Below are 13470 nucleotides of genomic sequence, written 5' to 3'. Positions count from 1 at the left end.
GCCTGAACCTCCATGGGGCAGTGACCCGGACGCTAGAGGTTCACAGTGAAGAAGCTGTCCAGGAAATCAGCAGGAATGACGAGTCTTCTGAGAACTGCCCCTGCTGCCTGCCAGGCCTTACAGCACAAGTGAAATCTCCTGAGAGCAACACGTAGCAAAGTTCACCCTGTTTAGGTGGCTGAATTAGCTTTAAACATAACACTTCCTTGTTTGCAAGTCACCACACTGCTTCTAGTCTCACCCCAGTCATCAACACCAACATCATAAAACCTGGCCTCTGAAATCCAGGGGAGCGTGGAGAATCTCACCTCCCACTCCCAGAATTGGGATGCAGCCAAATCTTAGGAGCTGGAGTGCGAACCATATGTAGGGAGGGTATATCCGGCAGCTGAGGGTGAAGCAACGTGCCCACGCTGCCTCATCAACAAAGAGAAAGGGAAACCTGCTCCAAAAGACCAAAACCTAGCAAAGAACAAAACTTTGGTGGTCAAATGAAAAGGCTTGGATTTCCTCCTCCTACATACCCTGCCAATCAAAACCGGGCTACAGAGCAAAAGGAAGGAAATATATTAGCAGAATACCCATAAAAGTCAAAAGACAGAATAGAATACAGGCTCTTTAACCCATACTGGCTCAGGTGAAGTCTCACTCAAGTTAAGGACACAAACTTGCAAATACCTATCTTGCCAGTTCCACAGGGTCACATCTGCCCTTCCCACCAGTTTTCCATGCCCCAGAGTACCTCCTACCCCCAGAGTGAGACACAGATGCCTCTATTACCCCTGGGTTCCTCTGCCTCCATGTGGATGATGTGGGGGTCCCCAAAGCAGCCTCGAGTCAAATACCCAGCTTTCCCAGGCCCTAGCACCCTTCCACTCCCCAACCAAAGTTCCCGACACGCCAAGGATCTTTTCCCTTGTGATGATAAAAAAAAAAGGGCCTCAGGTCACTGCCAAACATCTACTGAAAGGTCAGACTAAGAGATTCAGGTGCCAAAGTCATTAATACAGGTTGTACATGCCTTGAAGAAAGAGAAAGGATCATTCTTCTTTCTCCCCCATTGTCCACCACAGAGCCTGGCACCTGAGAGGAAAGCCCTCAGAGCTCACTGACAATGACTTCCTAAATGAACTGGTAATTTACTACCCTACTCAGCCCAAAGAGCAACCCCCAGATATGGCTGGGGGTGAAGACAGCCAGCAAACCCACCAGATGACACTTTCAAAATAACACCCACGGTCCAGCAGTAGCCTTGGAGAGAAGGGTATAGCTAGCCACAGAGGCCTGGGACTCCATGCCAAAAGCCCAGGAAAGAAAATTGGAAAGAAAGCAGAAATATGGCAGAAAGGAAGGGAAATGAAGACCTAGAGGAGAAGCTGGAAGAATGCTTTTTTAAGGCACATCAGAGGCTCAGATATTTACAAATATCATCTATCATGTTATGATGGCACATATGCCAGAAAGCTAAAGGAAGAGCAATTTCTAAAATTATTTAAAACATGTAGGTACATATTCCAAATAGAAACAGGTACTTGTCGGTGGTCCTGATTCTGCTTTGTGACTTAATGTAAAACCTGCTTCTCCCACTCTAACCCCCACATAGTGGAAATTGGGTGGGGGGGGGGGAGAATATTTTAAAAAGTTAGGCCTTGACCCAAAATTGAGAAGCCCTGGTGAGAGCTATACATCAATCTTCCAGCTCTGGAAACTTTTATCCCATCATAGGAAGGGAGTTAACATTTATTGAGAAGCTTTATGCCAGAAACTATGCTAAGCACTGACATATATTATCTCATTTAATCCTCACAGCAACTCTGTGAGATACTATTATTATTATTTCATAGATGAGTATTTAAGATTTTGGAGGGCATAAGAAAATGACCTGAGATCTCACTATCTGGGGAGTAGAGCTTGGATTTGAAGCCAATTGTTTATGATTTCAAAATCTGTGGTTTTTCTTTCATTCTACATTCTACTTTTTAAAAAAAGACCAAACCAGGAAAGTGGATTATAGCTTACACTGACTAAAATTCCCCAAGCTGCTTTGTTTACAGCCCAGCCTAAATTCTTGTAGAACTAGACTTCTGCTTGCAACTTGTGCTAACATGCATAACTGTCTCCCCACCCCGACCCCCAGTGTGGTCAACCTCCCTCACTACAGTGTAGCCTCGCTCAGGCACAGGCCCAAGCTGTCCCATCTTAAGGAAAAGGATATAGCCAGGAGAATGTCAGCTGCTTCTTGCTGGCTCCATTCCTGGAGCTCTAGGCTCCTCCAACAGCACAAAGCAAAGTCTGTTTTAGGGTCCCTTTGCTTTCTCCTATGGACACTTAGAGAACTGGAAAATGGCATAGACATTACAGATGGCTTTTGCTTCATAGTCACCATGAGCTGAGCCCAGATCATTCACCTGGACAACTGTCAGAGTCATGATGATAAGCATTTATACTTTGGACCCAAGCCATTTGGCTGCCTCTTGATGCCACCCTCCAGTGAACTCCATTTCCCTAGAAGTGCTCTCCTACTCACCTGCTCAGAGTCCCCCGAGGGGCTTTAGTGCCTCCAGCTCCGTGGGTGATGCTGGAATTCTTGTTGGCAGTCATGGTCATTTCTGCTCTCGGCAAACCCAGAGCCCTGCAAAGAAATCAAGGCCTATTAGCCAAGTTTCCACGGGCAGCCAAAAGTACCTCAAACATTTCCAGATGACCTCCAAAACTGCCAAGAGGGTTTCTGTGGCGGGTGGCAGGAACCACTTTCCCACATAGATTTAATTCCATGTGTTATAGCTTAAGAGCCTCAAGGGACCCCTGATCTGGGTTAGGCAATGACTCTGTGAGCTAGCAGATAACCTATCACTTTACAGAGAATGACAAAACTCCATTTCCATCCTACCTCTTCTCATTTTTTAAATATTCCCAAACTTCAAGCATGCCATAGAGCCTTGGCAAATTCCATCCTATCTGTATACCTCCTGAATAACTATTTATTCAGTGTTTTTCTTGAAACAACTTGAAACTAACTTGCTTATCTTAAAATATTTAACCTTGTTCTATACAATTAATCATTTAGTCACTCAACAAATATTTACTGAGCACCTAAGTCCTAGGCACTGCCATCCAACAAAGAATGAAACAAAGTCTCTGCCCTTGGGGAGATCCATTACAGGAAAAACAAACAATAAGCCTTTACATGTCACATGTGTGTGATATATCAGTATACATTTCTGTATAATTTGTATGGTGATGATAGGTGGTATGAAGAAGAAAATGAAGCAAGGTAAAGGGAGTGTGAAGAAGATCTGTTATTTGAAGTAGAAGGTTCAGGGAGGAATATTCTAATAGAGTAACATTTGAGCTAACACCATAAAATTATGAACTATCATATTTTTTCTAATATACATTATGGTATTTAAGTACTGACAAAGTGAAAAATGTCCATTCATGTACCATACAGAGTTAGCAAATATATCATTATCCTTTAAGGAACATCATTTTATGTTAAAATAATAAAAGGAAGAAAAAGGTTAAAACTTAAGAGTACATCCAGATTGGAAAGGAAGAAGTAGAATTATCTCTTATTTGCAGATGATATGATCATGTACATAGAAAATCCAAAGGACTCCACTAAAAAACTTTTAATCTAATATATAAAGTCAGGCAAGTTTGCAGGATAAAGAGTAATATTTTAAAAATCAATTTTACTTCTAACCACTGGCAACGAAAAATCTGGAAATGAAATTTTAAAAATTCCATTAATAATTTCAGCAAAAAAAAAAACCTTAGTATTTCTAAGAATACTTAGAAAAATACTTGGGAATAAATTTAACAAAAGACATGTAAGACATGTATATTGCAAACTATAAAACATCATTGAAAGAAATTAAAGAAGACACAAATAAATAGACATCCCATGTTCATGGATGAGAAAATTCAAAATTGTTAAGATGGCAATATTCCCCAAATTGATTTATAAATTGAACAGAATATCCATCAACTGTAGAAACTGACAAGCTGGTCCTAAAATTTTATGGCAATCCAAGGGATCCAGAATAGCCAAAACAATCTTAAAAAAGAAGAATAAAGTTAGAGAACTCAGACTAATTTCAAAACATACTACAAAGCCACAGTAATCAAGACAGTGTATATACACATAAGAATAGAAATAGAGATCAAGGGAATAAAATTAAGAGTCCAGAAATAAACCCAAATGTTCATGGTCAATTGATTTTCAACAAGGATGCCAAGACTATTCAATAGGGAAAGAAGTCTTTTCAACCAATGGTGCTGGGACAACTGGATATTCATAGGCAAAAAATAAAGTAGGACCCTTACCTCATACCAAAAAAATAAATAAATAAAACTGGATCTCAGACCTAAATGTAAGAGTAAAATTTACAAAAGCAAAGCCTAGAAGAAAACAGGGGTAAATCTTTGTAACATCAGATTAGGCAATGGTTTCTTAGATACGACAACAAAAGGACCAGCAACAAAAAAGACATTAAACTATATCATACCAAAATTAAAAACCCTTGTGCTATAAAAATACCACCAAGAAATTTAAAAGACACCCACAGATAGGGAGAAATTATTTGCAAATCATGTATCTGCTAAGGAGCTATATCCAGAATGTATAAAGAATTCTTTCAATTCAATAACAGAAAGACAAATAACCCAATTAAAAACTGGACAAAGGATTTGAATAGGCATTTCTCCAAAGATATAAAATCAGCCAGTCAGCTGATGAAACAAATCACTAGTCATCAGGGAAATAGAAATCAAAACTATAATATAGTATCATACTTCACACCCACCAGTATGGCTATAATGAAACAGACAGATAAAAACAAATGTTAGTAAGGCTGTGGAGACACTGAAACCTTCATTTATTGCTAGCGAGAATGTACAATGGTGCAGCCATTTTGGAAAACAGTTTGTCAGTTCAGAAAAGTTGTACACAGAGTTACCATATGACCTAGCATGATCCACTCCTAGGTTTATATCCAAGAGAAATAAAAATACTGTGTCCACACAAATACCTATACACAAATGTTCATAACAGCATTATTCATAATAGCCAAAAAGTGGAAACAATCCAAATGTCCGTCAATGGATGAATGCATAAACAAAATGTGATATATCCACACAATGAAATATTATTCAGACATAAAAAGGAAGGAGAAGTACCGATACATTCTATAACACGCATGAACCCTGGTGCCATTTTTACAAAATGTAGAGAATAGGCAAATCTGCAAGACAGAAAGTAAATTAGTGGTTGCCAAGGTTGGGTTGAGAGTGGCAGAGCAGAGAATGGCTGCGATCAGTATGGGTTTCTTTTTTTTTTCCTTCTTTAAATTTTTTATTGTTATGTTAATCACCATACATTATATCATTAGTTTTTGATGTAGTGTTCCATGATTCATTGTTTGTGCATAACACCCAGTGCTCCACGCAGAACGTGCCCTCTTTGATACCCATCACCAGGCTAACCCATCCTCCCAGCCCCCTCCCCTCTAGAACCCTCAGTTTGTTTTTCAGAGTCCATCATCTCTCATGGTTCATCTGCCCCTCCGATTTCCCCCCTTTCATTCTTCCCCTCCTGCTATCTTCTTTTTTTTTCTTAACATATATTACATTATTTGTTTCAGAGGTACAGATCTGTGATTCAACAGTATTGCACAATTCACAGTGCTCACCATAGCACATACCCTCCCCAGTGTCTATCACCCAGCCACCCCCTCCCTCCCACCCCCCACCACTCCAGCAACAGTATGGGTTTCTTTTTGAGGTGAAAAAAAAAGTACTGGAATTAGATCGTGGTGATAGTTGCACAACTCTGTGAATAAACTAAAAACAACTGAAATGTGTGCATTTTACAGTATGTGAATTATATCTCAATATAGCTGTTAAAATAAAACTTAGGGGCAAAAAAATATTTTTTTAAGTGCCTTGGAGAGTGGATGTGAGAGAGAACACAACTGAGACACCAAGCATATTTCCAATGTGACTGTACACTCTGGCCTGGACTAACACCCCTTCATGGAAGCTGAATAGCAGTTCTCACTCTGACTGGCATTCCCATCACACTGACCAAAATGAAGTGCATTTGGATGTGAGAGTTAAACATATTTATTTACAGCCTCTGAAGACCTTAATTCTAGAGGCCATCTTACTTATTACCTTGGTGCAAATAGTGATTAGCCTCAATGACAAGAAAACCAAACCTGAGCCTCACTTTTATCCTTCATAAGGTAGAGAAAATCCTTCTCTACCTGTTAGGGGAAAAAAATCTTTATAAACCTAAGTATACAGTGATGATGGTGATGATGATGATAATAATGAGGATGAGGAGAAGTCATCCTGCCACCAGAGCATCTGTGCACACTGGCTCTCATGAGATCTTCTTTATCTGCCCCAGCCCAGTGCCAAGTTAAGCTCTTGGCATATGGCTGTGTGTGCACTAGAAAGGAGGAGGAGAAGAGGCAGCCTCTGGAAGCTCTCCCAGGCCGGTTCTCAGGGTCCTCGGGGAGCACAGTGCTACAAGGAATCAACTGGCTAAGCATCAGCTTTCAACTGTGCCCATGGTAACAATGGTCACAATAACCATCATAACCCATCAAAACAACACTAGACATGCTCTAGCGGCTCCAGGGCAAGTCCTCAGGGAGAGGGCAGAAGATCTGTGGAAAGACCAGAAACTGAAAGATATTAAAATAACATGATAAAAAATATATTCTTTCTTTCCCCGAATTTCCGATCTAAGGAGGGTGGGCCCACTGCTCAGAAATGCTTTTATGTAGTTGAATATGACAACACAGAGCCAACTTAGTAAGAAGGAAAAATACAGATGACTCTGACATTTGCTTGTGCCAAGAAGAAAAATCCCATGAAGAGGTAACCAAGAGAGGAGTGGACCAAAATTTCTACAAGGCCCATGGCAAGGAATCTTGATCACACTTCTGCGAGAGCACAGCTGCAATTCTCAAAAGCAGCTGGGAGTTCAGGCATCTTGGGCAGGCACTGCCGAGAACCCCAGACAGGCCCACTCAGTAAGAAGAACAAGATGCCAAATTGTCATCCTCCCTCCACCTGCTCCCTCTAGGCCAGGTCTATCAGATCAGGGAATAATCTAGGGGCTTGAGGTACTAAGGACCAGGCTAACCCTTTACACCTGAAGCTCAGACTTGCGCACCACGCATGGCTGGCCTTCCTGGGGGACACTGCTTCTTCTAGGGCCCTAAGAGCAACTCCAGGCTCTCAGCTGTGCTTTCAGCCTGACACCTTAGCTAGCCTGACTGCAAGGAGAGAAGATACTCTAGTTAGAGGAAATACCCACTGGGCATGGCGCAGAGAAGGGGGCTGAGAGGCTGTTTCACTAGTTCTCAGGTCCATCGATGACAAAGTCCAGGCAGAAACTGCATGTTTAGAAAATGAAATTGTTCAATTAGCATCTACCACCAGTCACGAGTTGCTCAAAAACCCAGCTGTGACAAATTATAGACAACTATCTGAAGAGTCAGGACTATCCAGAAAAAGGACCACAATAAGGTACTCCTAGACTTGTTCTACAAACTCTGCATTGAGACAAAGAAACCACCATCCCAGGTACTTGAGGTCCAGTGGGAAGAACACCTGATTTGGGGTCAGATAACTAATTCTAACCCTGCCTCTCTCAACTGATAGTTAAGTGACACTGCACAAGTGAGTTTCAAAGACTCAACTTTCTCACTATAAGAGCAATAATAACATGACCTACCTCATGTGATTTCCTGGCACACAGAAGTTTAATAAATGGTTTTTCTTCCAGATCATGCTGCTCTAGGTATTTGGAAAGCAACCAGTCCATTCCCGACCCTGAGTCATTTTCAAATTCCCTGTTACTACGGTCATTCAGTCCATTTGCTCTATGCAAGCACTGTGCAAGGTACCAGGATATAAAAACGTTCAGACAGTCCCTGCCTGGAGGATATAACTATAAAGGGAGAAGAGTCAAGTAAAAAGTGGACCCCAGGAATGCTTCATAGGGAGGTGACATTTGAAGTAAGCGTTAACCCATTTGCTACGCACGGTAAGAGGACCTAAGGAAAAGCAAAGGTACATTTATTAAGACACGTTCCTACATTCTTTATATAATAGCTGAAGTTATAAGCACCTCCCAAGTATTAAATCATTTAATCCTAGTAACAATCCTAAGAAGTAGGTACTATTATTATTTACATGTTACCAAGGAAACCAAGGTACAGGGCAGTTAAATAGCTTGCCTCGAGTCACTTGGCTAGAAAGTGGCTCGGCAGGAATTTGAGCCGATAGCTGGCACCACTGCCCCAGCTTGGAGCCAGGACTCTGTATTACCTCTAATCATCTGCGAATTCAGCTCTCACAGCTCTACAAGGTAGTGATGATACAGACCCATTTTTCCAATCAGAAAATTTAGGGTCAGAGAGATTAATGACTGGCCCAAGATCACTCACCCGGTGAAGGAACAGAACAGGAATGTGGGTCAGCATCCACTCACTCTCCCTCACATCAATGGGACGCTTGTTAAAAATAGTCCCAGTCCCCACCTCCACCTCCTGAATGGAAATCTATAGGAGTGGGGCCTAGGAATTTGCATTTTAAGCTAGTTTATATCCCCAAAAGTGTGAAAGCTTGTGTCCTACTGCTTTCTGAGGACTTGGAAAGGTACAAAGGGTCACTACTGATCGTCTTCCTAAGGTTTCGGAGCTATAAGCAAATACAAGATGGATGTTCCTTCAGTCCCTCTTCCTCCTCCCACCCCTCAGCTTTTTCCGCCCTGCACAGGAACCACCGACCCTCAACGACAAAGGAGCAGGTCCATCACGAGGTCCAGTGAAAGCATTATCAATGTCTCCTCTAAACAGTTCCTCAATTTTCAGATGTGCTCAGTGTTCTTGTATCTCAAAACAATTCTTCCTGCCACCCACCTCTAGTAGCTAACATCTGCTTCTGCACTTTCTCCTCACTTTCAACTCCAGGGAAAAAAAGTTTATAGCCGAAGACATAAGCTGATGGTTTGTAAGAGCAAAAATATGTCTCATCTGGCCTTCTCTTTAAGAAATTTGGATTAGTTATCAAACATTTTTAAAAGTGTGTGGGTACAAATAAAATACAAAGATTCTGGTCTTTCTCTTGAAAAATTAGAAAATCTGACGTCACTGTCTGCCCTGGCAACAGTTGGCTAGGCTGAGTAAAAGTGGCCCATTTAGATGCAGCAAGCTCTCCAATTTACGGCTGTCCCTCCCCACCCAGTGCCTGCAGCTGGCCAGCTTTACTCAGCTCTCCAACCTGACTCTCAGTCAGCAGGTGAGTGCTGCAGCCTAGCCCGAGTCCCAGCAGGGAAGGGTTAAGAGGTACTATACCAGGAGCATGCTCCCTGTGGAGCATCCACAAGAAGCCTCTGGACAGCTGGGCCTGCGCAGTGCAGGGAAGAGGAGCCTATTCTAGTATAGGGCACCGGCTCTTAGCCACTTGAACCGCCCCCCCCCCATCTATTCTCCTCACTGCCACTGGAGGAAAGACCTCTGAAAGGCTCCCAACTTTTGCTCAGGCCAGCCTTCATCTTGCAACTCTCTCTCTCCTGCTCCTTCTCCCTATAATCCAATCCCACGACCACAAATGCTCTCCTAAAGGTCCAGGAAGGGCCCCATCAGGTCAGGCTCTGAAAAGTGCTCCTTCTGAGGGATGCCCAACCTCTAAGAATGAACTTTCCTATCCTAGAGCAAAAAAAGTCCCGCCCTTGGTTAGGTGATATTTCTAAATGTCTGTGTGATACTGTTCCATGGGCCTAACTGTGAACATGACAAGATGCTTTGCCCCTGAAGGAGGAGACATTTGAACCCTGAGAGTAAGCATTTGGAAGGAAGCCTCCCATTCTGCTGGGGTTAAAGTTGCCATGTAGAGGAAACACAGACCCTGCCAAGCACTCTGCTTTCCTAGTCCAGGTAAGAAGTCAAGACACCCAACAAAGGAAACCTCTAAACCATATGAGAGAATTTCTGCTAACAACTACATTCCACTAATTTCTTAAGCAATCTCCCCTGTGGAAGTGGCAGCCTGGAGGGAAGGAAAAGGTGGGAAAGGGAACAGAGCTCTATGTGTACCCTGAGAACCTGGAGACCGCACAGCTCTGTACAGCTGTAGTCTGACCACGGTAAGGTCAACACGCCTACTCCCCGGCCCAGGGAACACCCACTCGGGCCCTCTTTCCCTTCTTACTGACTCCCTCCTGCAACCTTTTCTCATTGCTGGTCCTTGGCCAAGGAAAGGACTAGACAGACCGGCAGCTTCCCCAGAGGAGGGCTTAGGCCTTTAATTTCCTCTTTCAAGAATCCCAGCAACCAACACCGGCACTATCAGCTTCAGGGAGGGTCATCATTTGAATGAGTTCCTTTTTTTTTTTGAATAGAAAGTTTTATTTTTGATATATTCAAATTTATCAGGATTTCACATTATGATTCATACTCCCCTCCCTATCCGAGGTCATTTTAGTGTCATAAAATATCTCTCTACATTTTTTCTATTAACTTTATTTATAGTTTTCTTATGATCAGTTATTGTTCCCAATTATTACTCACCTCTTCAAAAACAGTATCATTAACCCTACCTTTGCCATGTGTTCTTTTTTTATCTTTCTCTGACTTTTTTTTATTATAATGTTAATCACCATACATTACATCATTAGTTTTTGATGTAGTGTTCCATGATTCATTGTTTGCATATAACACCCAGTGCTCCATGCTGAATGTGCCCTCTTTAATACCCATCACCAGGCTAACCCATCCCCCCACCCCCTCCCCTCTAGAACCCTCAGTTTGTTTTTCAGTGTCCATCGTCTCTAATGGTTCATCTCCCCCTCCGATTTACCCCCCTTCATTCTTCCCCTCCTGCTATCTTCTTCTTCTTTTTTTTTTTTTAACATATAATGTATTATTTGTTTCAGAGGTACAGGTCTGTGATTCAACAGTCTTACACAATTCACAGCACTCACCATAGCACATACCCTCCCCAGTGACTATCACCCAGCCACCCCATCCCTCCCACCCCCCACCACTCCAGCAACCCTCACTTTGTTTCCTGAGATTAAGAATTCCTCATATCAGTGAGGTCATATGATACATGTCTTTCTCTGATTGACTTATTTCACTCAGCATTAACACCCTCCAGTCCCATCCACGTTGTTGCAAATGGCAAGATTTCATTCTTTTTGATGGCTGCATAATATTCCATTGTATATATGAGTTCCTTTTAACTACCCAAACCAGAGTTCTCAAAAGTGTGTTTGAGTCTTTCCTTCTCTCTGGCAGAAGTCCTGGCCTTGGGCTAAGGTGGCAATGGCTGTGTCTCCCTTTCCTGTCTCTGCCTGGACTAACAGCTCACACGCTCAGCCTCTCTGCTGTCTGGCATTCCTAGGAAGTTCAGCCATACCGCTCTCCTGCCATGCTGGCCCCCTCTGTCCCCACATGGCTGAGAAAGCTAGAGGGCAATTTTAGCTAGTTCTTCCCTGATGCTCAACTTAATGTTAACTGACTTGTTAACTGATGACAAAAGAGGGTCCCCAAAGAGACAAAAGCAATGGTGATAAAGGGCCCTAGAAATTCCACACTGGCCTTATCCTTCAAAGTGTGCTCCTTCTCTTCCCAAAGTCACAGCTGTTATAAAACTGATGAAAGGGAGTTTTCCAACTGTGGCTGCCACCCAGTCAGACTGTCAATGGCAGGCCTTTCCCTCCCACCCCTCAGCCGATCTCATCCACCTCAGGGCTTTCAATCAATCTTCTCACAAGTGTCCCTATTACTTTCCGGAATGCTACTGCACTAACAGGTTCCCATCCAACACACCCACAAGGAGAGGCTGTTCCTGGGAAACCTGCCTTCATCTCATTCACGTGGGCTTCTCCTCCTTCATCCCCCTCTTCCTTTTCTGATTCATTTCTCACTGGTTATCGGCGCACAACCTGTCTTTGGCTCTGCTGTGCCTAAAAGCAAGGGTTTCCAAGGGAAAGGGGACAGCTCAGAGGTTGGATGGGTGGGCAACAGAAGCTTTAGAAAGGGAGCCAGGAACGATTTTCTCCACTCTATCCCATACTTCCCTCCAAAATGCCAGACCCTGTTTCTCTGTCACTACTTCTGTATACCTTCTACCCCGGAGCTTCTCCATTCCAGCCCCAGGTTCTGGAATTCTAGGTCCAGAAAACCCTTCAAGCAAAAATGTCAAGGGGATTATGAGCTTCGTCAAGTGGCAAGGAACTGAGATTTGTTTTGCTGGGAAGTCAGATTTTACAGGTCCCGGTGAGGCTGAAATCCTCCTCAACCAGCCATGGGAAAAAGATGGGTTTTTTTCAGTTGTTGTTGAATAATAATCAAAAAAATTCAGCTCTTTCCCTCTCTTCACTGTCCATTTATCACTCCCACATCCTCTTTCCCAACCCTCCTCCTCAAAGAGGCCTATAAGTTTGGGTTTTCAACCTCAACCATTTTCAATCCCTTTTCCTGCCAGATGGTCCTTCTCCACTTCAGTACAGATTCTGTGGAGGTTGGAAGCTGGGTTTAAATGTTTCCTGAAAGCCTGAAAAAGGGTGAGGGCTTATTAGGCAATTCTAGGCAAAGGAAATCTGGTGGCTTCCAAGATAGTTTTAAAAAACCCAGACACGGTCTGGAAACTCAGCCTCTCAGCAAGCAGCTGATCGTAGCTCTGCCAGGACAATGGAGACTACTCTGTCCGATGACTTGGCAACACTTGGAAAAAGAAAGTAGAACAGAGGCTTGCCCCACAAAGAGCCCTGCTCCTGAGAGCTAACCACTGCCCTCTTTAGCTTTGGCGAGAAGAGCCTGTGGTCCCGTCATCATGATGCCGATTCAAACCGATCTCACACCAGCGCTTTCCCTCTGGCCAGCTACCGTCATTGCCATTTCCTGCGCATGCCAGGGACGTTCATGCCTTCAAGGCTTTGTTCAACTGATTCCTTCTATCTTAATGTCCTCCTCCCCCATTCTTTCTTAAATACTCATTCAAATGTCAACTTCTGAAGCCTTTCCTGATACTGAATCTTGACCTCCTTCTCACCCCTCCCACGCTCAGCCAGTCTAGCTGAACTCAACCTGACCAATGGCAAGATGCCTCCCCTGCTCTAAAAAACATACCACCCACAAGCCAACTTTCTCAGAAGGGGACTAGGAAATAGTAAGGGCCAAAGGAATTGGCCAAGTCTCAATATTGCCATTCTCCTATCTGTAGCATAGGGAGAAGACCCCACCTCTATAATGAGAAAGAAAATGGAGACCAACAAGAAGCCATCTACAAGAAACAGAGGATACTCAGAACCAAGAGGGAACACACCTGAGGTCTCTAGGCAATGGGTTAGTTTTTCCCCAACTCCCAGCCTTCAAACCTTTTCCCTTGTCCTTACTCTCCTAGCTGATTTTGCTTCCTGTTTCACTGAGAAAACATTAACTA

General features: G+C 43.2%; 1 protein-coding gene across 5 annotated transcripts in view; it reads right to left on the bottom strand.

Annotated features, from left to right (window-relative positions):
• The window catches only part of DENND2B (DENN domain containing 2B), a 61333-nt gene extending 49159 nt beyond the window's left edge, over positions 1 to 12174 (bottom strand). For 4 of the 5 annotated variants that reach the window (XM_088018114.1, XM_028116835.2, XM_088018115.1 and 1 more), the window contains exon 1: positions 2528 to 2607. In XM_088018114.1, coding sequence (XP_087874240.1) covers positions 2528 to 2607 — 80 coding nt within the window. Of the gene's footprint in view, positions 1 to 2527; positions 2633 to 12151 lie in introns of those variants that run through there. The other variant, XM_088018113.1, reaches the window with a different exon arrangement.
• Positions 12175 to 13470: the final 1296 nt, after the last annotated feature.

The sequence above is a fragment of the Eumetopias jubatus genome, unplaced genomic scaffold (assembly GCF_037043125.1).
Source record: "Eumetopias jubatus isolate StellerSeaLion01/CBP00866 unplaced genomic scaffold, mEumJub1_p1.0 scaffold_13, whole genome shotgun sequence".
NCBI lineage: Eukaryota > Metazoa > Chordata > Mammalia > Carnivora > Otariidae > Eumetopias > Eumetopias jubatus.
The sequence above is the reverse complement of the archived record's forward strand: the minus strand, read 5'-3'. Positions and strand labels throughout refer to the sequence as shown.